Genomic DNA, 27,207 nt, shown 5'->3' on the forward strand with positions numbered 1-27,207 from the left:
AGTGGGGTCCCAGAGAAAGAGGTCCAGGCATCTGAAGTTATACAGCCATGGAGGGATTATTGAGCTTAGAGATCCAGTAAAGCCAAGGCAGGGGATACTGGTGATTCCCTGCTGATGTAACTGGGAAGCATTCAGTTGATAGCCTGGGAGGGTACTTAACTGTCATCACTGCATGAGAAAAGCTTCATGGCAGCCAAGGGAGATTGTAGAGATATGGGCACTACTAAGAAGAATTCTATATGCAGATATGAATACTGGATTTCTTTATTTACGGAAGAAGGTGTGGCATAATATTTGAAGCACATGACCTTTGAAATGATTATTGGAGAAAGGGTGTTTTGTTGTTGATGTTTCTGTAATATCTATGCTGTAGTATCCTATAAATCTGATTTATTCAGTACATTTTATAAATATTCTAACTTGGTTGCTTGAAGCCCGAGTTCTATACGGTTCTGCAGTCTTTATTATTTTCCAGTTTGGACTACTGTAACTCTTTATAGATTGTGCTTCCAGCCAATGTACTTCCTCCCTTGCAGATTATACAAAATACAGCTGCTCGTATGGTCTCAGGCATTAGCTCATGTGATTATATCACACCTATCCTCCAATGACTTCATTGACTGCCTATTTCATAGTGGATATGATATAAAGTGGTTGTGATTGTGATGATTTATAATCACTGAGGACTACTGGTTCCCCATGGATAAGGTCAACACTTAAGGGTAGATTTTCAAAGGGTTATGCGCATAATATACACGCATAACCCTTTAAAACCTACCCCTGCGCGCGCTGAGCCTATTTTACATAGGCTCTGCGTCGCACGCAAGCCCTGGGACGTATGTGTGTCCAGGGGCTTTGAAAAAGGGGCGGTCTGGGGGCGAGGCCGGGGGCGGTCCCGAGTCCTCCGGCGCAAGCGTAACTCCTGCAATAAAGGTGGGGAGGGGGGATTTAGATAGGGCAGGGGGGTGGGTTAGGTAGGTGAAGGGAGGGGAAGCTGGGGGGGGAGCAAAAGGAAAGTTCCCTCCAAGGCCGCTCCGATTTCGGCCTCGGAGGGAACGGGGAAAACCATCGGGCCTCCCCTAGGGCTCGGCGCGCGCAAGTTGCACAAGTGTGTGCGCACATGTTATAAAATCGGGTGTACATTTGTGTGTGCCGGGTAGCACGCACAAATGTACCCCATGCGCGTAAGATTAAAAATCTGCCCCTTAGAATTTACAAACCTGTAAGATCTCTCATATCCTGAAATCAGGGCCTGTTGTACACTATGGCACTAAAACTGGCTAATCTAGCTGAGATGGGTGAAAGGTCATTCTTCTTTTCTGGCCCAGCACTATGGAACTCTTTCTCTGCTGTGATTAGAAACTGTCAGGACATTAAAGCATTTAAGAAGGGTTTGAAAACCTATCTTTTTAAAGAAGCATTAGAATTACCAGGTTAATTTAGCCTCCGCTGTCCTCCGGTTAGCAGGATATGATTTAGACATTGGCTCTTATTGTTTAATTTTCTCTAAAGCAAGGTTTGTTTAAATGTTTTCATGTACGTTTTATGGATATAAATTTGTCCCCACCCTGAACCTTGGAGAGCACAGGAAAGAAATACTTTTAAATAAATAAATATATTTATAAAATAAAATGTGTGTTGTTTGAATATACTCTGAAAGTGATACCATCTTTAATCTCAAATCATAGGTTCGCCTGAGAGGCATACTTGAGACAGAAGATTGGTGAGCAATCAAAGGGGGAAGAGATGTTTGGTAGAGTTTCCCCTGTCCAGTTGATGAATATAACCCTTACCTCTGAGCCAGGACCCCTAAATCATCTGATCGATCATTTTTATTTTTGTGAACCCAATGAGAAACTAGGGCTTAGCTCATAAACAGGTATCAGATAAGGTTCACAGTTTATGTGCCCTGTTGTGGGGTATACAAGATGTATAAAATTAATAAGGTAGGCCATGAGAGAATTTGAGGAAAAACTCGCCAAAGAGGCAAAAGCTAATAATAAAAACTTTTTCTAGTATATCAAAAACAAGAATCCTGAGAGAGATGACCTGGTGGGAAAAGTGCTGTTCAGGAAAGACAGTGCCAAAGCAGAAAAAACTAAATTAAATCTATACTTCAGTCTTTACTGAAGAGGATATTGGAAAGATAATCCACACTGACACCATTATGCTTGGGTGATGATAGAGAGGAATCAAAACAAATCACTGTGAATCTAGAAAATGTGCTAAAGCAAATTCACAAACTAAACAGTAGTAAATCACCAAGACCTGATGGTATATATCCTAGAGTTATGAAGAAAACCAAATATGAAATTTCAGACCCACTACTGGAAATATGTAACTTATCATTAAAATCTGATACATTTGAGGACTGGAGGGCAGCCAATTGAATGCCATTTTTTTTATAAAGGTGTCTAGGGGGGTTATTTTCCAAGCCACATTATGGGCTTTTTGCATGCGAAAAGCACCATAATGCATGGTGCAATGCTAATTTAGAAAAGTGGTGGAGTTTAGGGCAGGATTTCTGGCCAAATGGACTGGTTTGCAATCCCATATTGCACAGTTTTAATGTGGGAAATAACTACCCCTTTTTCATTTGTGTGACATGGATTTATCACACATAGTGTTTTTGAGAGAGAGAGAGAGAGAGAGAGAAAGAAAGACTAGCCATAAGGCCCTCATAGTAGTTAGGTATTTATACCTTTATAGGAGGCCCACCTAGTAAGCTGAAGTAAGGTTTAGGTATTAGTGTAGGGGTTAGGGGCCACTTTGACATTCAGAGTGAGATGTACGAACAGAACAGTATACTCTTGTGAAGATTTGAAGTCCTTCGGAGTGAGGAAACTCACCCAAAGATGAGATTTGTACAATGTTCTCTCAACCTAGCTTGATGGACTCTCTACTTGGGTAACATCAAGCTAGGTTGAGAGAACATTTATTTATTTATTTATTTAAAACTTTTTTATATATTGACATTCATTTGCATATAACATCGGTTTACATATAACAGGGTTAATACAACATGATTTAGAAAGTGAAAAATAAGTTACATGAATCAGGGAGGCGAAGGAACAAGATGAGAATGAAGTAGAAGAATAAAGGGTCCAAAGGGTGGTTGGATAGGTTAATAAAATGAAAGAAAATAACATAAAATAAAATGAAATGGAAGAGAATACTACATTGTACAAATCTCATCTTTGGGTGAGTTTCCTCACTCCGAAGAACCTCAAATCTTCACAAGCGTGTACTGTTCTGTTCGTACGTCTCACTCTGAATGTCAAAGTGGCCCCTAACCCCTACACTAATACCTAAACCTCACCTCGAGTTACTAGGTGGGCATCCTCTAGAGGTATAAATACCTAACTATGAGGGCCTTACAGGTTCTCTCTCTCTCGTAAAACCTGTGAAAAGATAGCTTATTTATCACAACGTACACTATTATATTGCATGTGATAGTTTGATGAATCCTGGCCTAGGTTAGGTAATAAAGGTCTGGTTACTAAGCATTATGATGTAAGGTCAAACTGTTTGAGTGGCTGCTCATGAAACATGGATCGGAGGTATTTGTATCCTAATAAAAGAGTCTATTCTTCCCCTTTATAATTCATATTTGAGGATTAACTATATTTTCATTGATAAAATGGAGTTTGGTTCACTTAATTTTGTGGATGTAGGAGCTATTGAGTGGTCTGATCATGCCCCAGTCACCTTAAAATGCTATTTGAATCTCAGAGATCATTTTTTGGATAGCTGAAAATTAGAAGACTGCTTGCTGAAGAATGAAAATGGCTGTTCCTCTGTTGCGGAGGATATAATGACATTTTTTTAACTAAATGACACTGCAGAAGCCTCAAGGACACTTTGTGGGTGACAGCTAAGGACAATATCCAGGGAAAGTTAATAGCTCTGAATGTGGCTAGAAAGCACTCATTTTGACTTTTAGAAGATAGTATCAGGATGGAATTAAGGAAAACTGAAGTTGCAAAACATAGATACCACTCCTCTGTCCTGAATGATGTGACTTTAAATAAAAGACTTCAGGAAGGGGTAAAAAAACATTTTCAAGAAGCATATGATATTAATGAGATGTGTTAATTGTATGTGATGTTTATGTAATATATGGATGTAATTGATTATATATTTGTTGATACTTATTTATTATATATGTACTTAAGTGATCTGCCCTGGACACATTTTAAATTTGGAACTTGCCGTATATAACCATTTCAAAATAAGTTAGTAAATAAATAAATAAATAAATAGAGTGATTTTAAATTCTATAGTGGTGCAGAAAGTTGGAAAGATCTTATATCAAGTTAAACAGATGTACTATGATAAGGGGAATAAAGCTGATAGGTAGTTGGCTCACAAGTTGAAGGCTACAGCATGCTCTAAACTCATTAAGAAGGTCAGGACTTCTTCTAGCATAATTTCTTGTGATGTTAGGAAAATTTGTGACTTATTCATAGTGTTTTATACCTCACTGTATACCTCTGAGCTGGTAGCTTGTCTCTTCGTACATTATCTGCAGAGATAGCTGGGAGTCTAAAATCATTAATCACTGTCCAAGAGGTCAAGAATGCAATTGGTGCTTGAAGCAGTGTAAGAGTCCAGGGTAGGATGGATTTTCCCTTTTATTCTATAAGACTTTTTCTGACTTTCCTGCTCCTAGGTTAGGAGTACTGTATAATAGGGTATTGCAGGGAGGGTTTCTATCATAATAGTCTCTTTTAGCCTCTACCTCGGTGATTCACAAGGTAGTAAGGATCCAGGGGAATGCAGTTCTTATAGGTCAATTTTGCTTTTAAATACAAGAGCTTAGCTAAGATATTGGCAAACAGGGTAGAGTAGAAACCTTCTGAATTGGTGGACTGGGATCAAACTGGCTGCATAAAGGGGAGTCAAGGATTAGATAATGTTTGGCACACTTTGAACTTAATGTATTGTGCTAGAGAAAGAAAAGAAGAGTCCCTGTTAGTTTCCGAGATGTTGAGAAAGCATTTGATAGGGTAACATGGCCCTATCTGTGTGCAGTCCTAGATAAATTTGGTGTTGGAGAAACTTTTTTAAGAGGGTCCAATCCCTTTATACTAAACAAATGGCTCAGATTAAGTGGCTGGTTTGATTTCCCAGAGCTTTTCTCTTTTTACAGGCACAAGACAGGGTTGTCCCTATTTGCTCTAGTTATTGAACCTTCTGCGGTCCTGATTAGGTAACATCCTGAATTTTCGGGGTTTTTGAGGTGGATGGTAATAATAATTGCATAACACTGCTGGCAGTTGATGTTCGCTTGTAGGTTTTGAATCCCATTCAGAATTTAAGGACTGTGCTGGAAGTGATTAATAAATTTAGGTTAATGAAGCTAAGATAGAAAATCTAGAAATTTGGATCCAGTCAGAGACAAAATGGTGTCTGAAGGACTCATATCCCTTTGAGTAGAGCAGAGCTTCCATTAAATATCTGAGAGTAATGATCCTATCTGAATTAGGCAAGTTGTATGAAAATAATTACTACTGCTGGAAAAGGTGAAGAATAACTTGTCTTTATGGTTTCCCATCCAAATACTATGGTTTAATAGAATAGCTTCTGTTAAAATGAATGTTCTCCTCTGTTTTTTATTTTTATTTAATATGTTGCCTATTCAGGTTCCAGCTAGATTTTTCAGGAAATTCCAAAAGATAATTTCTGATTTTGTCTGGCAAGTTAGTAAGCCTAGAGTTTGCATGCAAATGCTTGTAGGTATTAAAGATAGAAGTAGAATGGGGCTGTCTGATTTCAGGGCTTATAGCTTGGCAACTCTGCTGAAAATTTTGTGTTCTTGTTAAATAATCTTCTGGATAAGCATTGGTTATTTATGGAAAGGAGTTTCGCCAAGGGCAAAAGTCTTGCTATTCACCTTTGGGCCTCCACAGCCTGGAGAAAGCATATTTTTGCTTCTCATCTTTTTTTTTTTCAGTAGTGTTGACAATGTGGTTGTTAATAGCGTCGGTCGCGGCAGACCGCGACCGGGACCGGGTGTCATGGCCGCCGGCAGCAGTCGGCCGCGACGACGAAAGGACCAGGGGCAGCAAGGGTAACTCACCTGGTTCGCCCGGGTTTGGCTGCAGGTGGCTGCAGGACAGGCAGCCCTTCTTCTTTCTCCTTGACCGCCGCCAGCACTGAGCTGGCAGCAAGGCTCCGAGGCAAGTTGACTCCTCCCCTCTGTTCCTCTTAGGGCCGCGTGCGCGGCTGCAGGAAATTCTTAAAGGGGCCATGACAGGAAGTGTCATGGCTCCCTCTGTAGCTCCTCCTCCTGCTTCCTGTACTTAAGGCAAGGGCTGAGCGTTCAGTCCTTGCCTTAGTATTGAGGTTCTTGCCTTGAGTGGTTCCTGGCTCCTGGTTTTGCTTCTTCGTCCGACCTTCTTCCCTGCTCCGTGGACTGATTCTTTGTTGCTGACCTTTGGACTGGTGGACGTGTCTTCTCTGGCTTGATCCTGGTACGGTTCTGGACTCCTCTCTGGCTTGATCCTGGTACGGCTTTGGACCCTTCTCCCGCCTCGATCCTGGTACGTCTTTGGACCCTTCTCCTGCTTCGACCCTGGACTGGATTCGGATCCTGCTGAGGTATTGATTTCTGGACTGGATTTTGAACTCTTCTTGAATCCCATTCGTAGATTGTCACGACCTGCTGGAGGTGCCAGCCGTCTGGAACCCACGACCTGCAGGAGGCGCCTGCATCCAGACATCTTATAGTCTTCAGAAGAGTCGCCTAAGTCCCAGTGGCCGGACCTGGGGGGGTCGTGTGCTTCCAGGGCGAAGTCTTCTAGCAAGTCTACGGTCCAACAGGCCTCGCCCTTCAATGGTAGCTACTACCTCGAAACAAGGGTCCACATTCATAACAGTGGTATAGCATATCCACTTCTTTGATGCTCTCATCTTTTCCTTCACCTTTAGTTCCTCTCTGGAATAATCCGAACCTACCAAGGCACTTTACTAGGACAGATTTCTTGCTTTGGCATGCCTATATGTTTTTCACAAATGTGTAGTCTGTATTATTTATTGGATGCCCTCGGATATGCAGTTGTTCATTAAATGAAGAATTGTATAATCCAATCTCCTTTCCACAGACAATGCACGTAGGATTTTTCACAGGCTACACATCTGTGAAAAACATGTAGAGCCATAGAAACCAATCAAATTCAAAACTGACTATGCACGTGACTGGTGAGGTATTTAAAACCAGCAAGATCAATCAATACAAAGCTTTGCACTTCATGCCATGATGGTGTGTACATAGTTATTCAGGAATGCAATAGTCATGAAAATATAGTCGGATGTAAGTAAGAAATCATAATTTTGTGGCTTAACAGCAAGATTTTTATAATTCTTTTTATTGTTACAGAATCTACTCTTTTCCCTGATGCAGCCAATTTGGTGAAACGTTGCCATTGTTGGCATTTTTTCATGGCGTTTGGTCTAGACTCAAACAATCAGATCACTATGCAAAAAAAAGCCACTTTGAGATAAGTTGGATATACAAATTGTTATGGGGTAGCCATCACACAAAACAAGTATGTTATTTGAAATCAAGTCAAGAGAATGGCATGGTGATTATTGTGTCTATAGAACACATTTTTAAGAAAGCTGCAAATATACAAAAAAACTTAAAAAAAAATGAAAGGGTTAGAGGATCCGTAACTGTACTAACTGAAGCAAGATCCAGTCTAAGACATTTTCGGTTAGTGCTGAGGTCCTTTCCCTACACAAAAAAAATATTTTATTACAGATATACAAAAATATAAGCAGGAAGTCATCTGTTGACTTTAAATTTTTTTACCCATGGTATTATACACTGGTGAGATTATTTAAAATACAGTGTGAAAGGGATCCTATTTGCTGGAGGTGTTACGGGAAGCAGAACACTTTTTTTTTCCAGTTTAGCGGCTTTGTCCTATTATCTCCTTCTTTTGACCTGAAGTCCTCTCTTGAAACTCCCCTCGGATCCTGCCACAATTTTGTATTGCAGTCTTAATACTTATAATATTGAGGAAACTCAACATCCTTCTTTGATGGTTCATAGGTTAGTAGTCTTGAAGCACCTCTTCCACTTTGCAATGGAACTCCCTTTCTAAGCCTTCCATAGCTTTGTGATTCCAAAGTTTGTGGCATATTTATTCCATGGAGCGATTGACAGAGCAAGTCAGAGACTCATATGTGAATGATTTGAAAATCTGGAGACCTTTTCTGGATATATGTGAAATGAGGAGAGAGGGCCATATATTTAGAGAAGTTTTTGATTCTTACTGATTTGTTATTTGTTTCTTTTTCATTGGTCATTATGCCTTTTCATGATATGAATCAATTTTTCTCTATTACTGGGAATTGGGTTTCGGGATGGAATTTGTAGACCATACTTTTTTGTTTTGTTTTTTATTGTTTTCTTTTTCTTTTCTTTATTATAGTTTCTCTTTGATCATCATTGGGGTTTGTTCCAGTTATATTATAGTTCTTTCATTATGTTAATTTTGTTTTCTGTTTCTGTGATGGCCATATTGCTTTGTGTTTTACACATTGTTATGTATTCTGTACCTGTTGCTCTTTGTATTGATTTTTTTATGTTAATAAAACTTTATTTTAAAAAAGGTGTCTAGGGGTAATGCAGGGAACTACAGACCAGTGAGCCTGATGTTAGTGCAGGGCAAAGTGGAAGAAGCTATTGCTAATAATACAATTACTGGGCATATAATAAATATGACTTAATGGATTAGAGCTAGAATGGATTTATGAAAGGAAACACATGCTTTATTAATCTATTAGAATTCTTTTAAGGTGTTAATAAGTATAAAGGAGTGCCAAAATCTGCTGCTTACCAACGGTGTTGTCCTTTACTTTTATGGTAGCAGTGACTTCTTCAGGTGTGCTGCCAGAGGTCTCACTAGACCCTGACAACTGGTGCGATGTCAGTATAACCAGTGTGTTAGTGAAGGTACTACATCTTATTGGGAGGGGTTGTATGTATAAATAAAACCTTCGCACCCATGTAATACAGGGAGGACAGGGGGGTCAGCCTTAGTACAGGGCTAAGAGAGTGTCTTTCCTTGTGGAGGACATTTGAGCATAGGAACAAAAGGAGTGAGTTCTCTTTTGGGCAAAGTCATAATCTTGAATACAATTCTTTTCTTAACAGGTAGCCAGTGCAGCTCCACCAACAGTGGTTTTGCTCTGGTTTTTCTTGGATAGCCAAACACCAATATGGCTGCCATATTCTGCATTACCTGAAGCCAATGTATATTCTTCGCAGTTACCCCTAACACAACTCCATTACAAAAGTCAAATATTGACATTACCAAAGCCTGCACTATTCTTCGGAATACCTCAATACTCACTTCACCTCTAATTTTCCTCAGTTGCCTTAACTTTAAAAAAAGCCTCCTCACCATTAAGGAAATATGGAAATCAAACATCAACTTATCATATTGCACCCCTAAATTATGGGCTTATGAGGTATTAACACAGGTCACCTTGTTGACCTTCATCTGTAATACTTTCTTCAACTCAGCATTAATGAAGACAATCCATTCTGTTTTACTCTCATTCAGAATTAATTTATTTTCTCTTAGCCAACTCCCCAAGTATTTTAATCCTTCCTGCACCTTACTTAAAGACATCATAGCTTATTTTCCTAATGGGAACACTAATTGAACATTGTCCATTTAAATGTACCCCTAAAGCCTAAACTATGAATCAATCGTCCTAGCAGCTGCATATAAATATTAAAGAAGAGAGAGGACACAGGAAAACCTTGTGGTATACAGCAGTCCAAACTATAGGTTTTAGCCCTCACTCCCCTTACCTGTATCTCAATCAGCCTATCTCATAAAAAGGAAGAAATCCAATCTAAAATTTGACCATACAACCCCAGTCCCCTACATTTCTGAATTAAAATCTGATTATCTACCAAATCAAAAGCACTTGTTAGATCTAATAAAACTAGCCCAACTGCTTCACCTCTGTCCAAATTCTGACAAATCGAATCAATCAAAGCTACCAATGCTGTCTTCGTACTGTAACCAGTGTGGAAACCTGACTGACTCTCATCTAAAATATTAGTTTCCTCCAAATATCTGGACAGCTGCATCGTAGCTTTCTTTTCTAATACTTTAGCCAAAAAAGAACTATTTGCTACCGGACAATAATTCATACAAGATTCCTTATCCACACTCTATTTTTTTTTAACAGGGTGTGTATTATTATCTTCTTCAACAAACCGGACTCCTCCATTTAATGAACCATTCACTGTTTATTGTAACCCTACCAATAAATCATTTGGAAGATTTTTTTTATCAGATATGGACAAGGATCTAGGCTACGCATCGTTGGGTTACAACTCTATAGAATCCCTCTAAGCTCCAACTGTCCTACTTCCTCAAAAACCCCCATCCCTTCACTCACACTTAACTGATCTCTCTGCCCCTCTTTCAAATCTCGCTAGTCACCTGATTTCATTCTTATGCTTCCAAAACCAGGAAGAACTCTCATAGTTCAATATATCTGGAATAAGCACTTTCGGTAAAAAGTTTCTTCCCAGCATCTTCTAAGTAATACAAAAGATTTCTTTTGCGCTATTCTCTGCGGAACAATCTTGTTTCCATAATATTCCCTTTTAGCTAATTTTATTTTACCTGAATATATATATTTGCAGTTTGTCCCCATGCCAATTTTTCTGTCCAAGAATGGGCCTTAACCCATTTCCTTTCCTTCTTCCTCATTTTCTTCTGAATCTCCTTTAATTCTAAAAAGAACCAGGATGCATGATCCTTTAACCTCTTGCTTCCTCTCTTAACAGGAGCAAAAAAATTCAAAGCATACCGCACATGTGAATTCCATTTTTCTACCAACCCCTCCAAAGAATCCCCCCCCCCCATCCCCAATTGCAATGTCCCTAACTCTAGATAAACTTTTCCTGATCAATTTTGTCTCTGTATATCATTTCCATCCTTCCTCTACTCCCTCCCTCCTACTCAGGCACTTTAAAAGAAAAATAAATCAATCTATGGTCTGACTAAATAACTTCATCATTCACTAATACCTTCAATTGACCATCTCTTAAAATCTTCTCTGTTCCAAAAAATCAGATCTAAAACATGACCCCCCTTTATGAGTACTAACAAGTACTTGTTGGTTTAGATCCCTGGCTAATAAAGTCCCTAGTAACATATAGGCCTTATTACATGAAACATCCTCCACATGTAAATTTAAATCCCCCAATACTATTAAGCTTTCAAAACATAAAACCACCTCCCCAATAAATTCAATGAAATTCATAACCCTTTCTATAGTAGGGTTTGGAGGGGAATATGTCAAAACAACCCTACAGTTCTTTCTTTCCAATTGCTAACAACAAACATTCACACGCTTGCAATTCCCTTAAATCCATCTGATGTACCATCTCAACACTTTTACTTATAACAGCCACTCCTCCTCCCCATCCCTTCTTTCTATTCTACGTAAATATCTCATATCCAAGAGGGTAGACTTCTACAAAGGATGAGATTGTTTCCTTCGAGAATCAAGTTTCAGTTACAAACACCAAATCTGCAGCTGTTACCCTTATTAAATCCCAAACATGACTTGCCTTATTACTCAACAACATTGCATTAAATAACATAACTTTCACGTGGCTATTGCTATGACTCTACTTTATGTTGTCTACCCTTACCTCCTTCAGCCAATCCCTCTACCCCATTCAAAAGACCGTGGGGGTACAAAACCTTCCCCATATTTTCCCCTCCTGCTCACTACCTCAGTGTATGAGCCCGCCAAATACATTACAACCATCAAAATATACAACACCCAACCAGTAATATCCTGATATTCTCCCAAAGGGACTCCCTAAGGGGCGTTCCCCTTTTACATGTCCCTTCGGCCTGCCGCAGAGTGGCATTTCAGCATCTTAAATTTCATATGGTGTTACAGTGGACAGCTCTCAAAGCGTCATGGCAGGGGGAGGAGCTAATGTCCCATTTTGCCTGAGGTACTCCCAGACCCAGTTTCTCTGTCCTGCAGTTCTCTGTCTGCTCCTTCTCTCTCCTCGAGCTCCTGGGCAGACTCAGCAAGAGGCAGATTTTTTAGCACCGAGATAAAGAAGGATGAGAGGCAGACATTATACTCACCAAGCTCTACTTGATTAGAATTGGTTAAAAAGTCTGGCAAGTAGAAGAATTCCGGAATCAGCTCCCTAACATCACTCATGTTTTCTCTAGATGCTGAATCCCATGCACTCTTCACACTGTGAAACATCCGGTCTGCAACATCAAAGCTCCCACCCTGTAAGGATACAGAGACACAAGCAGTGCTTAGAAAGATTTCTGTTAAACGCTACTGTAAAGTATGTCAATAGAAATAATAATACAAGAGACCTTCAGTAAAGACTCGCTGAAAAATGTCAAACTTTCAAGTTGGCCTGTGTGTTTCTGCTTTTTTATAATCCATATTTTTTCCTCTTTTGAATATACCTCCTTCCCCTGGTGACATAATGACCCTTGCTGGCCTAAGGGCTGGGACTAACCGTCATTGCTAGTCCGCTGTCAGAAGAGGTCACTGCAATGGTGGAATCATCTTTACCCTTTCTTTAGTGATCAAGTGTGTCACCTTTGCAGTGCATCAGACTTGTAGTATAGGAGATTCAAACTTAAGATGTGAAAACTAAGCTGTTAACAATTAGCCATAGATGTCTTAATCTGAATCATTCCAGAAATATCACCCAGAGTGAAAAAACAAAATATCTCCAAAAATCACTCTGACAAAACACCGATGTATTCTCTAAATAATTAGAACAAATATTTAAGAAAAATGCATTTACACATAAAGGGGTAGATTTTTAAAAAATGCGCGTTCACGTACTTTTGTTGGTGCACCAGTCGCAAACAAAAGTACGCTGGATTTTAGTAGATACGCGCGTAGCCGCGCATATCTGCTAAAATCCAGGATCGGCGCGCGCAAGGCTGCCGATTTTGGGCAGCCGGCGCGCGCCGAGCCGCACAGCCTGCCTCAATTCCCTCCGAGGCCACTCCGAAATCGGAGCGGCCTCAGAGGGAACTCTCTTTCGCCCTCCCCTCACCTTCCCCTCCCTTCCTCTACCTAACCCACCCCCCCCCCGGCCCTATCTAAACCCCCCCCCCACCTTTGTCCACGGATTTACGCCTCCCGGAGGGAGACGTAAATCCACGCGCGCCAGCGGCTCGCTGGCGCGCCGAGACGCAACCCGGGGGCGGTTCCGGAGGGCGCGGCCATGCCCCCAGACCGCCCCGGGCCGAAACCACGCCCCTGGGCCCACCCCCGAAACGCCGCGTCCTGCCCCCAAAACACCGCGTCAATTGGCCCCGCCCCCGACACACCCCCGACAAAAAACCCCAGGACTTACGCGAGTCCCGGGGCTCTGCGCGCGCCGGCAGGCCTATGGAAAATAGGCGCGCCGGCGCGCAAGGCCCTGCTCACGTAAATCCGCCCGGATTTACGCGAGCAGGGCTTTTAAAATCCGCCCCAAAGGCTTCACTCATAAAATGTGGACACCAGCCATTCAATATCATGTGCAGGCATCACAAATCATCATCGTTGCCCCTTTTTTTGTATAAGAGTTCCAGTGATTTTCTATGTTTTTTTCTTAATTTTGGGTGAATTAAGGTTTTGCTCAGCATGCACATGTTAAATTTTAAAAGCAAATTTTTGCTATGTAACAGTGATTGATGATTGGCTGTATTATAATTATTATTAGGGATGTGAATCGGGCTTCGGACGATTGAAAATATCGTCGATATGTTCAAAATCATCAGAAATCAGGGGCTCCCCCGAAATGATAGGAAAACCCCACAATATTGATCGTGGGGGCTCTCATCGTTTTGAAGGAGGGCGGGAAAAACGGCACACAAAAATAACCCCTAAACCCACCCCGACCCTTTAAAACTAATCCCTTTGCTTCCCCCACCCTCCCGACCCCCCCAAAAACATTTTACAGGTACCTGGTGGTCCAGTGGGGGTCCTGGGAGCGATCTCCCGCTCCCGGGCCGTCGGCTGCCACTAATCAAAATGGCTCTGATGGCCCTTTGCCCTTACCATGTGACAGGGTATCCGTGCCATTGGCCGGCCCCTGTCACATGGTAGGAGCACTGGATGGCCCGTGCCATTTTTAAAGATGGCGCCGGCCATCCAGTGCTCCCTCCATGTGACAGGGGCCGGCCAATGGCACGGATACCCTGTCACATGGTAAGGGCAAAGGCCATCGGCGCCATTTTTATTAGTGGCAGCCGACGGCCCGAGAGTGGGAGATCGCTCCCGGGACCCCCACTGGACCACCAGGTACCTGTAAAATGTTTTTGGGGGGTCGGGAGGGTGGGGGAAGCAAAGGGATTAGTTTTAAAGGGTCAGGGTGGGTTTTTTGTTTATCAGCTCGGGCGCCGCCGATAAACAAAACTTCGATCGGGCCCGTTGGAAAAAAACCCACATGTGAATCGGAACCGGAATCCGAACCGATTCCGGTTCCGATTCACATCTCTAATTGTTATCTCATAGATCTGTAATACTGCTTTTTTATATAGATGATATTCTACTGGTAAAAGAAAAATTAAAAAAGTATAATTAAAAAAGAAAATTTGAAGAAAAAATTGAAAATCAGTGGGACTCTTTTACACAAAAAAAGCAGAAATGTGTCCACTTTTTATGAGTGAAGCCCTTATGTGTAAATGTATGATGCAGGCCAAGACAGTAAAGCTTGCGGGAGAGCAGGCGAGCGCCCGCTCTCCCGGTGCGCGCACAGGCCACTCTCCTGTGCGCGCGATTCAAGGGGGACAAACATTCAAATTAGGGCCATCCGTAAAAAGAGGCACTAGGGACACTAGCGCATCCCTAGCGCCTCTTTTTTGATGGAAGTGGTGGCTGTCAGCAAGTTTGACAGCCGACGCTCAATTTTGCCGGCGTCGGTTCTCAAACCCGCTGACAGCCATGGGTTCAGAAACCAGACGCCGGCAAAATTGAGCGTCCGATTTTCAACCCGCGAGCTGCGGGCCGATTTTACATTTTTTAAAAAAAATTATTTTAAACTTTTAGGACCTCAGACTTAATATCGCCATGATATTAAGTCGGAGGGTGCACAGAAAAGCAGTTTTTATTACTGCTTTTCTGTACACTTCCCCGGTGCCGGCAGAAATTGATGTGCTATTACCCCTTACTGAATAAGGGGTAGAGCTAGCGCATCGAAAATGTGAGTCCAAACGCGGGGTAACAGTGCATTCCACCGGAGCACACTTTACTGTATCAGCCCGTTACAGTCTTTTTTTGTTACTTTTTGCTGAGGATGTATATAGAGGATAGACCGTATGGACTCAGAGTTTTCACCCAGACACAGACTAGTTTTAAGGCCAGAGGCCAACCTCTGAGTGAACTCCTGTTTACTGTCTTGCACTGTGAAATGTTTATGAGCAGGCAAGAGTCTGTTTGTATAGTTATACACTAAGTCTATGATGAGAAAACTAGCAATTAACTTATACTAAAGCCTGGGAGAGATAATGAAGGCCACACAGCTGTTCATGAGATCTGATAAGAATTCAGAGGGAGGGAACACGGCTGCTTTCATAAGCGTTTATAGAGTTTAAGGGAAGACAGCAGAAAGAGAGGGGAGAGAGAGCCCAATATGTGATGGTACAGATGATCTTTGGAAATTAAGCTTTTTATATCTATGTAGCAATTGTTATTATCTACCATTACTTATTCTATATGATCTGATTTTATTTATTCTATCCTCCTATTGCTCAAATAAACTTACTTTCTTACCTGGAACCGTGACGTACTAAATCCAAGATTTTGTATGGCTTTTTGTGTAGGGGATAGGCTCCTGGATTCAAGCCCCCATGAATAATCCCAGTAATTGTGTGTGGCCACTTGTGTAGGGGATAAGTCCCTGGGTTCAAGCCCTCAGGTACAAGCCCAGTAATTGTTTATGCTTCTATGAGATTAGCCCCCAGGGTCAGAGCCCCCTGGGTAGGATACCAGAGTGTGTACACTCTGAACCCGTAACAATGTATTTTTCTTAAATATTAAATTTGGACACTAGGGTAAGTGGGGGCCAGGGATACAATTGATCCTGGGAGTGTATGGGGGATTGAAGGGGTCTAGGTGGCTCCAGCTCAGCTAAGCCTAGCTAGGTAGGCCCAGGTCTCATATTTTTTTTTTCAAGGCAGGAAGAAGCGCCAGATCAAGCTGTGGAGGCCTTGGTTAGCTTTGTAAGTGCAGTGGGGGTTAGAAAGGGCTGAGGAAGCCCAATTCAGTTTTATTTTTGCTTTTTTGGGGTACATATTTGTTTCAGTTTGGTAAACAAACCGAGCAAAATACATAAATAAATAATGAATAAAAAAACAAAAAACAATCCCCTGAAACAAAAAACAAACCAAAATTAAAATGTTGGGCCTACACATCCATAATACTTTAAGTAAATCCATGCACCAGTTGACATAACACCTTCGTCTTTAATACTAGTAGAGCAAGAGATGGGAAATCAGTATATAGTATAGTAGATAGGGCTCTTATGTTAGTTTAATTAGTGGCAGAGTAGACTGAGAAGGTGGAAAAGCATCCATCTGCTCTCAGCTTCACTGTTAGTATGGTAAAGGGGCAGAAAAAGAAAGTGCAGGATTGCAGCAGTTGTACGGGTATGCACTAAGAGTAGGAATGCATCAGCCAATACTAGCACAGGACTCCTAGTTTCCTTATGATCAGTGACCACAGAAAACATTTGTAGATCCTACTGATTCAGATTAATCATCTAAGAGACACAAAGAAGTATGTATTAAAAATCTAGTTGCTCAAGGGGGCTTGGAGAACCTCTTTTCTATTGTGATATCTGATGAGCAGCCGCAGGCAATAAGTGATTGTGCTGGGGCCAAGATCTCCTCCAAAGTATAGCAAGCAATTGAGAGAATAACAGATTCCCTTGGTCTTTTATCTCCTGATCTGCCTTCAAGCCCAACCCAAGCAGCAGCACTCAAGGATCTAGACAGGGGACCCTGCATGACATCTCAGATGCGTAGGTACTTTACAGTTTAGGAGGAAAAGCAGTTTGCAGAATGCATTCACTGGGAACAGGCCATCAGTAGAGGGATTTACTGGGCAATCTTTAAAATAGTGGTATGCTCCATCATTTGCAAAAACAAAATCCATTAATGTTTTCAGAATAAGCCAGTACTAGTCTGGAGATCCTGTCCTCTAGGCAAAGCAGCAGGAGCAGGAAAGTTACAGCAAAAGGGAAGTTAACCTCACAAGTTGATCTCGGCCCCTTCCCTCACTGATATGGCAGGCCAGCAGGCTCCCACACCTATGTCAGTGGTAAGCCACCAAGGAGCAGATGAGGTAGGGTTCCATATTGCTGTCTTAAGATAACAGGCACGTAGCACTGATGGCGGTGACATGGATCATCAGGGAAATGATTGCCCTGGATGACTAGCCACTGAAGGTGGTTGAGAATGTAGGATTTAAGTGGCTGTTGTACATCTTAACCCCAAATTACAAAGTTCCCTGCAGATCAATATTTAGTAGTCTGTATGCTCAGGGCTGTGCCCAGAAATAGGTACAGCTCTCCAAGGCAGAAGAAGAAGCAGCATGTTTTTTACAAGCAACATCTGGATCAGCTTCAATGCAACACATATCTACCTTTCCAGGACAACACACTGATGGCAGCTGGATAAGGCAGGAACAGACTACAGCTCTGGTGGAGGCACATCAGCAAGGAACAGTTAGACTGTGCTTCACACCAAGATGATGGACCATAGCCATACCTTGGCTCATATCTTAATGGTGATGATAAGAGGGATAACAAAAGACTGACCAGAAACACATGACCATTCCTAGTTTTATGATTATAGATAGTGGATGAAACAATACCTGTGAGCAATGAGGGCTACCAGGGGATCTGATAATTCTATACTTGCTGCACCTAGCAGTAAGGAACTTTCTGGGGCTGGGGGCTAAAGAAGGTGAAATCTATGTCCAGAGGGAATTGATAGAGAAGACCAGAAAAATAGTGGGGATAAGTGTGAAGGGCAGGTAGTAGCTCTATCAAAAGAAGAAAGCAGTCAGAGCACTTCTGCACCAGCTTATTCAGGATATAAGCACCAGGTGGAATTCTGACTATCTGATACAAAAGTCACTGGAGCAAGGCAATCCTTCACGAGCTGTCTGTGAATACCGAGTCAGTGTGGATTACCCCTTGGAAAGTCAGGACTGATTATACATTACACAGGTGGTACAAGTCCTGAAGATCTTCACGGATGTCACAGAGGATCTTAGTTCAACAATAGCCACCCTGGGCAAGATCGTCCTCTTAATCAATTTCCCAGAGAAGTTACATGGTTTCTGGCAGGAACAGGAAGTGACACCAGAGACGGTGGTACTCATGGAATCCTTGCAGCTGCATCTACATAATTATCTTAAACTCATCATCCATCTGAATCCTTACATATTGACCCAAGGGTGAAAGGGAGTATGGCACTCCTGTCCAACAATATGACTTACTAGAAGAAGAAACTGGTGGCTATGGTGAAAGAAAGGGAGCACCAGAGGCAGAGGGGCAGTGGAATACAATGCTGTCAGCATCAGCAGCACCCACAAAGTTACCACTTCCTCTCCCACCTTTATCCACCACTTCCAAAGTCCATCACACTATAGACTTTCCTGCCATAGGTTATGCTTCAGCAGTTTACAACAGAGACCCATATTCATGCACAGCATAGAAGACCCCTGCACAAATTTCAGTCACATAATATCTTGGAGAGTCCACAGAGGGCATGGGCCCATGTTCTTTGGCATATTGGGCATAGAATGACACTCTTTGGCCAGACCTTGCCAGGGTCACACAGTATTTTCCTTTCTGCCTCTCATCAAGTGTACCTAATGTATGGGTATTCTCAATGGCAGAGGACATTGTGAGTCTACATTATCACAGTGGGTACCAGAGCTGGTAGAAAAGTTGGTCTTTCAGAAGATAAATCTTCTTCTGTTAGGTTTCCCTGAATATCTGTATGAGAGGTAGGAGGACTGAGTACAAAGCTACACCGAACAAACTTCCCTAATTTTGTGGTCTCAACATCTTGTTGTGTTGTTGCCAGTTGCCTCTTTTGCTTTGTGGCCTTACCTGCTCTTCACATCCCGCCTTTCACCTGGTTCAGTGAATTGCCTCTTGGTCTGCTTCTCCTACCCTATTTCTCTCCTGGTGTATTGAACCCACTCCCCCAATATTTCTTTTAAAGATGTGGCCCCTGTGTGCCAGAGTGAGTACAAAGATAAATGTAAAGATGATTTCTTATATTATAGGTGTGAATTTCCCCTAAGGGAAGTCTTCTAAGGATTGGTTATTGTGGTTGTGGGAAGGTTCCAGTGAGAGAGGTTCATTGTGAGAGCAAAGGGCATGGCAGGCATCTGTGTGAATGACAGCCTGGTACAGTTCTTTTGGGCATGCTTTAGAGTAGGAGAATATAACCCCCTGAGCCAAATCACTGTGAACCTGGAAGATGTAGTAGGCCAGATTGACAAGCTAAAGAGTAGCAAATCACCTGGACTGGATGGTATGCACCCCAGGGTTCTGAAGGAACTAAAAAATGAAATTTCAGATCTATTAGTTAAAATTTGTAACCAATCATTAAAATCATCCATATACCTGGAGGGAAGCCAATGTAACCCCGATATTTAAAAAGGAGTCCAGGGGCAATTCAGAAACTATAGACCAGTGAGCCTGACATCAGTGCCAGAAAAATAGTGGAAACTATTCTAAAAATCAAAATCACAGAGCATATAGAAAGACATGGTTTAATGGAACACAGTCAGCATGGATTTACCCAAGGCAAGTCTTGCCTCACAAATCTTCTTCATTCTTTTGAAGGAGTTAATAAACATGTGGATAGAGGTGAGTCAGTAGATGTAGTGTATTTGAATTTTCAGAATTCATTTGAAAAGGTCCCTCATGAGAGGCTTCTAAGGAAACTAAAAAGTCATGGAACACGCGGCAGTGTCCTTTCGTGGATTATAAACTGGTTGAAAGACAGGAAACAGAGAGTAGGATTAAATGGTCAATTTTCTCAGTGGAAAAGGGAAAACAGTGGAGTGTCTAAGGGATCTTTATTTGGACCGGTGTTTTTCAATATATTTATAAATGATCTGGAAAGGAATATGACGAGTGGCATAATCAAATCTGCAGATGATACAAAATTATTCAGAGTAGTTAAATCAGAAGCGGATTGTGATAAATTGCAGGAGGACCTTGTAAGCCTGGAAGGTTGGGCATCCAAATGGCAGATGAAATTTAATGTGGACAAGTGCAAGGTGATACATATCGGAAAAAATAATCCATGCTGTAGTTACATGATGTTAGGTTCCATTTTAGGAGCTACCACCCAGGAAAAAGATCTAGGCATCTTAGTGGATAATACATTGAAATCGTCAGCTCAGTGTGCTGCAGCAGTCAAAAAAGCAAACAGAATGTTAGGAATTATTAGGAAGGGAATGGTTAATAAAACGGAAAATGTCATAATGCCTCTGTATTGCTCCATGATGAGACCACACCTTGAGTACTGTGTACAATTCTGGTTGCCACATCTCAAAAAAGATATAGTTGTGATAGAGAAGGTACAGAGAAGGACGACCAAAATGATAAAGCGGATGGAACAACTCCCCTATGAGGAAAGGCTAAAGAGGTTAGGGCTGTTTAGCTTGGAGAAGAGATGCCTGAGGGGGGATATGATAGAGGTCTTTAAAATCATGAGAGGTCTAGAACGGGCAAATGTGAATCGATTATTTACTCTTTCGGATAATAGAAGGACTAGGGGACACTCTATGATGTTAGAAAGTAGAACATTTAAAACTAATTGGAAAAAATTTGTTTTCACTCAACGCACAATTAAGCTCTAGAATTTGTTGCCAGAGAATGTGGTTAGTGCAGTTAGTGTAGCTGTATTTAAAAAAGGTTTGGATAAATTAATGGAGGAGAAGTCCATTAACTGCTATTAATCAAGTTGTCTTAGGGAATAGCCACTGCTATTACTGGCATTAGTAGCATGGGATCCACTTATTGTTTTGGTACTTGCCAGGTACTTGTAGCCTGGATTGGCCTCTGTTGGAAACAGGATGCTGGGCTTGATGGACCCTTTGGCTGACCCAGTATGGAAATTTCTTATGTTCTTAGGACAAGGGTTTCTCCAGAGTCACAGATTAACAAGGAGGATATAGTTTTATCCCCTCCAGGGGTTACAGGGTGGGAGAAGCAGGAATCAGGTAGGGATTTTCTCCAAATTTCCCAGAAAGCCTGAGGGAGAAGAAAACCTTTGTGTCTGGGAATGGAGAAGAAAGATTTGTGAAGAAGAGTTTTTCTAAGTGTGGTGGGAACTTGCAAGACCAGGAGACAAACTGTGCCTGGCAGGAACTTGCCATGAGGCCTGGAGGATTTCATTGCTAAGAGATACAGGAGTGAATCTTCCCTGAGCTGAAAAGAATATTTGTGAGATCCCAAAACAGACTGTTTAAAGATTGAGTGGACCTGGGTAGGCCAAAGAGTGGCTTTATTAAGTGAACTATGAATTTCCTTGATTTTCTGTGGACAATGTTTGAGATTTTTTTGTTGCTTTTGCTTCTGCCTTGTTTTATTTGGAAATACTGAAAGACTTTTACAATAAATCTGTATTTTGTTTGGAGCGGACATTTTCATTTTTGATTTAGAGTGAGAGTGTGTCTGGCCCACTTTGGCCCTGCAGGGGATCCTGCCCCCAGTTCATGGACCAGGAGAGACTTTTCCTCAGCCCTAAGACTCCCCAAGGTAGAAAAGGTGACCCCTTGGTGTAGGAGTTACAAAGGAAAGCCGTCGCCTTCCCTGCTCCTTTCTGGATTCCTTGGGATCTTGGAGTCTTGCTGCTGCTGTTCACTTCACAGCCTTCTCCTCATGCTTCGCCTCTCTCCTGGTTCAGCGCCGTGCTGCGTTGATGCCACTTTTCTTACTGTCTCACGCTGCAGCTCTGTGTTGTGGGATGCTGATGCCACTCCTCTTGCTGACTTACTGTTGTTGGTGCCTTTTGCCCCTCTTTTGATGCCTTGGGTTATTCCTGCCACTATTGATGCTGCTTTGTCCCTTTCATTTTGCCTTGGACTACTGGACCACTTTTCCCCCTCTCATGGTGCCTTGGCTTTTCATGACATTGTTGGTGCCACTTTTCCCCACTCTCAGTGTCTTTGAGTACTTTTCCCTCTACCACTGATAATCTGCCTGTAAATTTAATTAAACTTGAATAGAAAACTCCATTGTTACAAGTCTAAAATAGGATGCATTTCTTTCCCTATTTAGACTTCAATGGACATGAATGAAATGACACAAGGATTGAAAAAATGAACTTGGGAACCAAAACAAACGAAACAAAAATGGCACCAGAAATGAACCAAAATAACAAACTGAACCAGAATTGTTTTTCATTCATAACCTTAGGACTAAGGGGTTTTTCCCATTTTGAGCTGGATTTTTAAACTTTTATCTATAGATAGAGAGTGGCAGAAATTCTTTAATGAATCAGGGCCTTTGCATACATAGGAAAACTGTTTAGTACATTAGGCCCATTACACAAGAGGTATATACCAGCTTTACTAGAAATAAGACATTTAGGTCTATATGATGCCAACAAGTAAAACAATTATATACAACTAAACTTAAACTTGGCTCTTATGGATGAAGACTGCATGCAAAGATTTAGCTACATAAAATATTTATGGAGTACATTAATAAAAATGTAACCTTCTGAATTTTCTGTCTCACGTTTAACTTTCTTGGGGCCTCATTTACTAAGCATATTTTTCATAGACACAGAATTGGAGAAAAGAATTAGTAAATCAGACTCCAATTGGTAATACAATAGAGTATACTATAAGAGGTACTATCACTTTAAAACTGACTTAAAAAATTAGATCTAAATTATTTACTAAAAATGTTTTTCATTGGGTTGATTGTAAAAGTTAAATTGGATTTATAGATTTTAAAGGTCTATCTATGCTCCCCTGCTTCCTTAGTTTATTTCTGAAAAGGACAGGAAAGAAAATCAGAAAAGTAAGTATTGTCTAAATCTCTCACACTGATGTCATTCCCCACCCTCTACCCCTCCCCACCCTTCATTTCTTGATTCACACATCAAATTCTGATTCTTTTATCCAAACCGATATGGTAATTTCATAAGGAATTCCATGTTCAAATTTGAACCAAGATAACACATTTTTATTATACTATCACATTCCTTCCCCTCTCTCTCCCCCAAAAATAAGTTCTAGCATTGTGCCACTTTCACTAGCCGCAGGGATAGAACCAACTGAGTGATCACATTGGATAAACTCTTTCTGGGCTTGGATTAAATCTCATGTACTCTACAAGGTCAGTTGGCTCTTAATTATCTGGCAGAGGAACCCTTGGAGTCAAATTCAAATTGAAATTAAAACAGAAAACGGACCATAAATAAATCAAGAGATAACGAGTGTCTCCTTGAAGTGTATTAAGGGTTTTGTATATTTAATCTGTGCAGGCGGCACCTCTGCCCATCCATGATTGATGGCTTTCATTTTTTGTAGCTTTTATGAGTACTGATGGTAATCTCCCGAGAAACAATATGATTTGTAATAAAAAGATTACCGGTATTAAATAGAAATAATATATACATAGCAAATGCTGTTAGCGCTACAAATCTGGTTAAAGATATTACCAGAAAGAAAAATGTGATTTTTTTCCTCTGCTGCCTAATGCATTTTAGTGAAAGTAATATCTTTATTGTTTTATGTGGGCTATTAAATATGTATGCCATTTTCTTTAATAAATTACATGGTACTTTAAAACTTAAGCCTGTATTATTCATAAAGAAAGCAATAACTGATTTTCCTATTTTCTATATTAATATATTTATTTGCATACATATAAACACATACAGTATATGTATCAAAATTAAAGCTTTTCCCTGGGAATGCAAAAAGCAAAACTGAAAAATGGCAATTGCACTTTATGCTGCAGCCAAAGATTGACAAATGTTAGTAGACTTGTCCAGATCCATAGACAGAATCACACTTTTTCTTTCTTTCTTTACTTCTTTAGCCTCAATGTTTTGAGGTTCTTTACACATGGAAACTTCTAACCTTTTTTAATGAAATATTTCAACATAATATAACTACTTCATAAGGCTGGATATGATTTAAGGCAGGTGCTTACAAGGCACACATCATCCTGTGGAGGTCTGGTTCACCCTTATTTACATGTTTAATGTGTTTATTAAAGAGACTTTCTGTACATACCCATGTAGACTCTGTATTTGGGAAGCTAAAGTTTTCTTACATTTCATGCTTACAACATTTGGACTCAGAGAATATGGCAGAAGAAATGCTGTAGAATTTCCAAAACAACATATTTTGGCACGGACTGTAGAAGACGTGCACATAGTTTATTGAAGAAAATGAACAGACTTGAAAGTGCCCCATTAACCAAAACTAAGATTCCAAATAATCTAATGCTAAGGGGACATCCTAAGACATCCTGAAATGTCAAAAGGGTAAGACATACCCTTGTATACTTGGGAACTTAAAATGGAAATGATAACATACAATAGCCTTATTTTGGGGAAAATAATATATTTTCTATAATTTGCAAAACAATTCCAGATTTACTCTAAATATCTCTGTCCCTTCTCTCAAACCATTCTCTGTATGTTTCTTATTAGTTCAGACACCAGATAGCTAATGCTTTTTCACAAATCAGGTTTTGGGATGGTTATAAAATGGGACATAAAACACTCAGAGTCCTATACAAAGTCCAGGATAAAACACTGATGAATATTTCCCACTCCACCCGTTACTGGAGGGAGTGAAGTTCATCTTTCTGAAGATCTGTGGAATAAAAAGGGATGAATCAGATTCATTGATCTTCCCTTTTCTATTTGAGACATGCCACTCGCATTGGCCCGTACGATTGAATCAGACAAACAACTTAAAGGGTCTATCTTCTGTTTGGTGAGAGGACACATGAAAAATCAGATGAGTAGTGAAAGATAGGAGTGGGACTGAGAGAATGTTGTCCAGCCAGGGAGCAATGGTGTGATGGGGGGGAGATAAAGTACTTGGCCCACAACCACTGAAAACTCTCATTTACCTGTGAGAGCATGACAAAGGATTAATTCTGCAGCAGTAATTGCAGTCATAGAAAATCAGGGACCCTGCATATTTTTTTTTTTACTAGATATTTAGCCTTACTTTTGCCCCCGAAATTATCAAAATAATAATCAAGATTGAAACAATTGATGTTAGCAAGCTAATTATGTAACTACTACAAAGCTGATGATTTGCTTTCTTTTTTTATTTATCAATTTCAAAAGATGTACACAAACATAAACTGACTAAAGCAATACAAGCAGAACAACAAATTGTAATAGAAAGAAAAAGAAAAACAAAGAAGAAAAATATTACAATTTGTTTGCCTAGAGACCACAATAATTTGGGAGGTCCAACCTAAAATCTGAGATATTCACAAGAAATAATTAAAAATAAAACTGCAAGAAAAACTCTAGCAATAATTCAAATTCTGGAGGCCTACCCAACTCCATCATAATTCAAGGGTCTTACACTTTCTTAGAGTTTAAAAAGAAATGAAATTGAGATTGTTCAAAGAAAAGATATTTAACACCATTCAAAACAAGAATACATTTACATAAGTAATGTATAACAAAACGAGAGCCAAGAGCAAGAGCTTCTTGGCGCATTCCCCAAAAAACTTATTTTTATCAGGCCGATTCAATAAAGTCCGCAGGAGAGTGGACAAAGGTAGCGCCGGCGCCATTTTGAATATTGGCAATATGGCCCGAGTGCAGGAGGTCGCTCCCGGACCCCCGCTGGACTTATGGCAAGTCTTGTGGGGGTCAGGAGCCCCCCCCCAAGCTGGCCAAAAGTCCCTGGGGGTCCAGCGGGGGTCCAGGAGCGATCTCCTGCACTCGTGACGTCGGGTGACAGGAACCAAAATGGCGCCGGTGCTACCTTTGCCCTGTCATGCAGCCATGACCCGAGAGCGGGAGATCGACCCGAGAGCGGGAGATCGCGCCGGGACCCCCCCCACTGGACCCCAGGTAATTTAAAACATTTTGGGGGGGTTCGGGAGGGTAGGGGATTTGTTTTAAAGGGTCGGGTGGGTTTTAGGGTTGTTTTGGTGTGCCGGTTTTCCTGCCCTCCCCCGATTTACGATTTTTTAACAAAAAAAACCATGACGATCAGATTTCCCTCCCCCCCAGCCAAAATCGATCGTTAAGACGATCGATCACATGATTCACATCCCTAGTGCAGAGATTATATTGTGTTTGTCTTGCACACACCATAGCAAGAATTAACCTCACTCTTAAGCCAGTATATGTTGGCAATGATCTCAGTTACACATATTTACTGTTACTGCTCTTAATACTTGCATGGTGCCAATAAGAGCTCCTTAGAAGTTCATACAATGTAATATATAAAGGCAACATATTGAGAAATGCTTGGAAGTTCTTTTTAATCAGGCCAGTGGTGCCCGAACAATTGGGATTATTTATATATCTTTATCCCGCAATTCAGGGTCTCTGATTGCATTTCTTGGTACTTGACAATCTTTCCATGCGCAATACAGAATAGTTGCTTGGTACTGTCACTTCTATTAGCAATACTGTTCTTTTTATCACTATGTCTGGTTTTCTAGCATCAAGTTTTTATCAGATGGTCTGATAATGTCCCATGTTAATACAACTTCTTCATTCTCTGCAACTACAGTATGTCAGAGTCATGATCCCAGTGTTTCTCTTGTACCACAGTGTTCCAGGTTTTACACAGTTTCCAATGGATGAGCCATAGGGATGTGCAGAGGTAAAACATTCATTTTGATTTGCTTATTTATTTTGCAGGTTACCTCCATTTGTTTGGTTTGTTTCAAATGAAAAAAACGTCTTTATTCATTCCATTTGTTTTTTCGTTTCCCAATAAAGTCAGTGGGGGAAAGGAATGCAGCCTACTTTGATCTTCAAAATTGGGGTATTCTAAACAATTCTCATGAAAATTGTGGGTAAACATCATCAGAAGGGGGAAGAGAACTCCAAGGCACCAAGACTGTGGCAGCTTAAGTCACTGTAAAGAGGAAAGAGGATACCAACAGTGGCAGGAAGAGTGGTAAGA

General features: G+C 40.9%; 1 protein-coding gene across 2 annotated transcripts in view; it reads right to left on the reverse strand.

The window, feature by feature from the left end:
• Window positions 1-27,207, reverse strand: part of WDFY4 (WDFY family member 4) — a 746,928-nt gene that overhangs the window by 88,183 nt on the left and 631,538 nt on the right. For both annotated transcript variants that reach the window (XM_029609624.1, XM_029609625.1), the window contains one exon: window positions 12,153-12,306. In XM_029609624.1, the coding sequence (XP_029465484.1) occupies window positions 12,153-12,306 (154 nt within the window). The remainder of the gene's footprint in view (window positions 1-12,152; window positions 12,307-27,207) is intronic.

This window comes from Rhinatrema bivittatum, chromosome 7 (assembly GCF_901001135.1).
Source record: "Rhinatrema bivittatum chromosome 7, aRhiBiv1.1, whole genome shotgun sequence".
Taxonomy (NCBI): Eukaryota; Metazoa; Chordata; class Amphibia; order Gymnophiona; family Rhinatrematidae; genus Rhinatrema; species Rhinatrema bivittatum.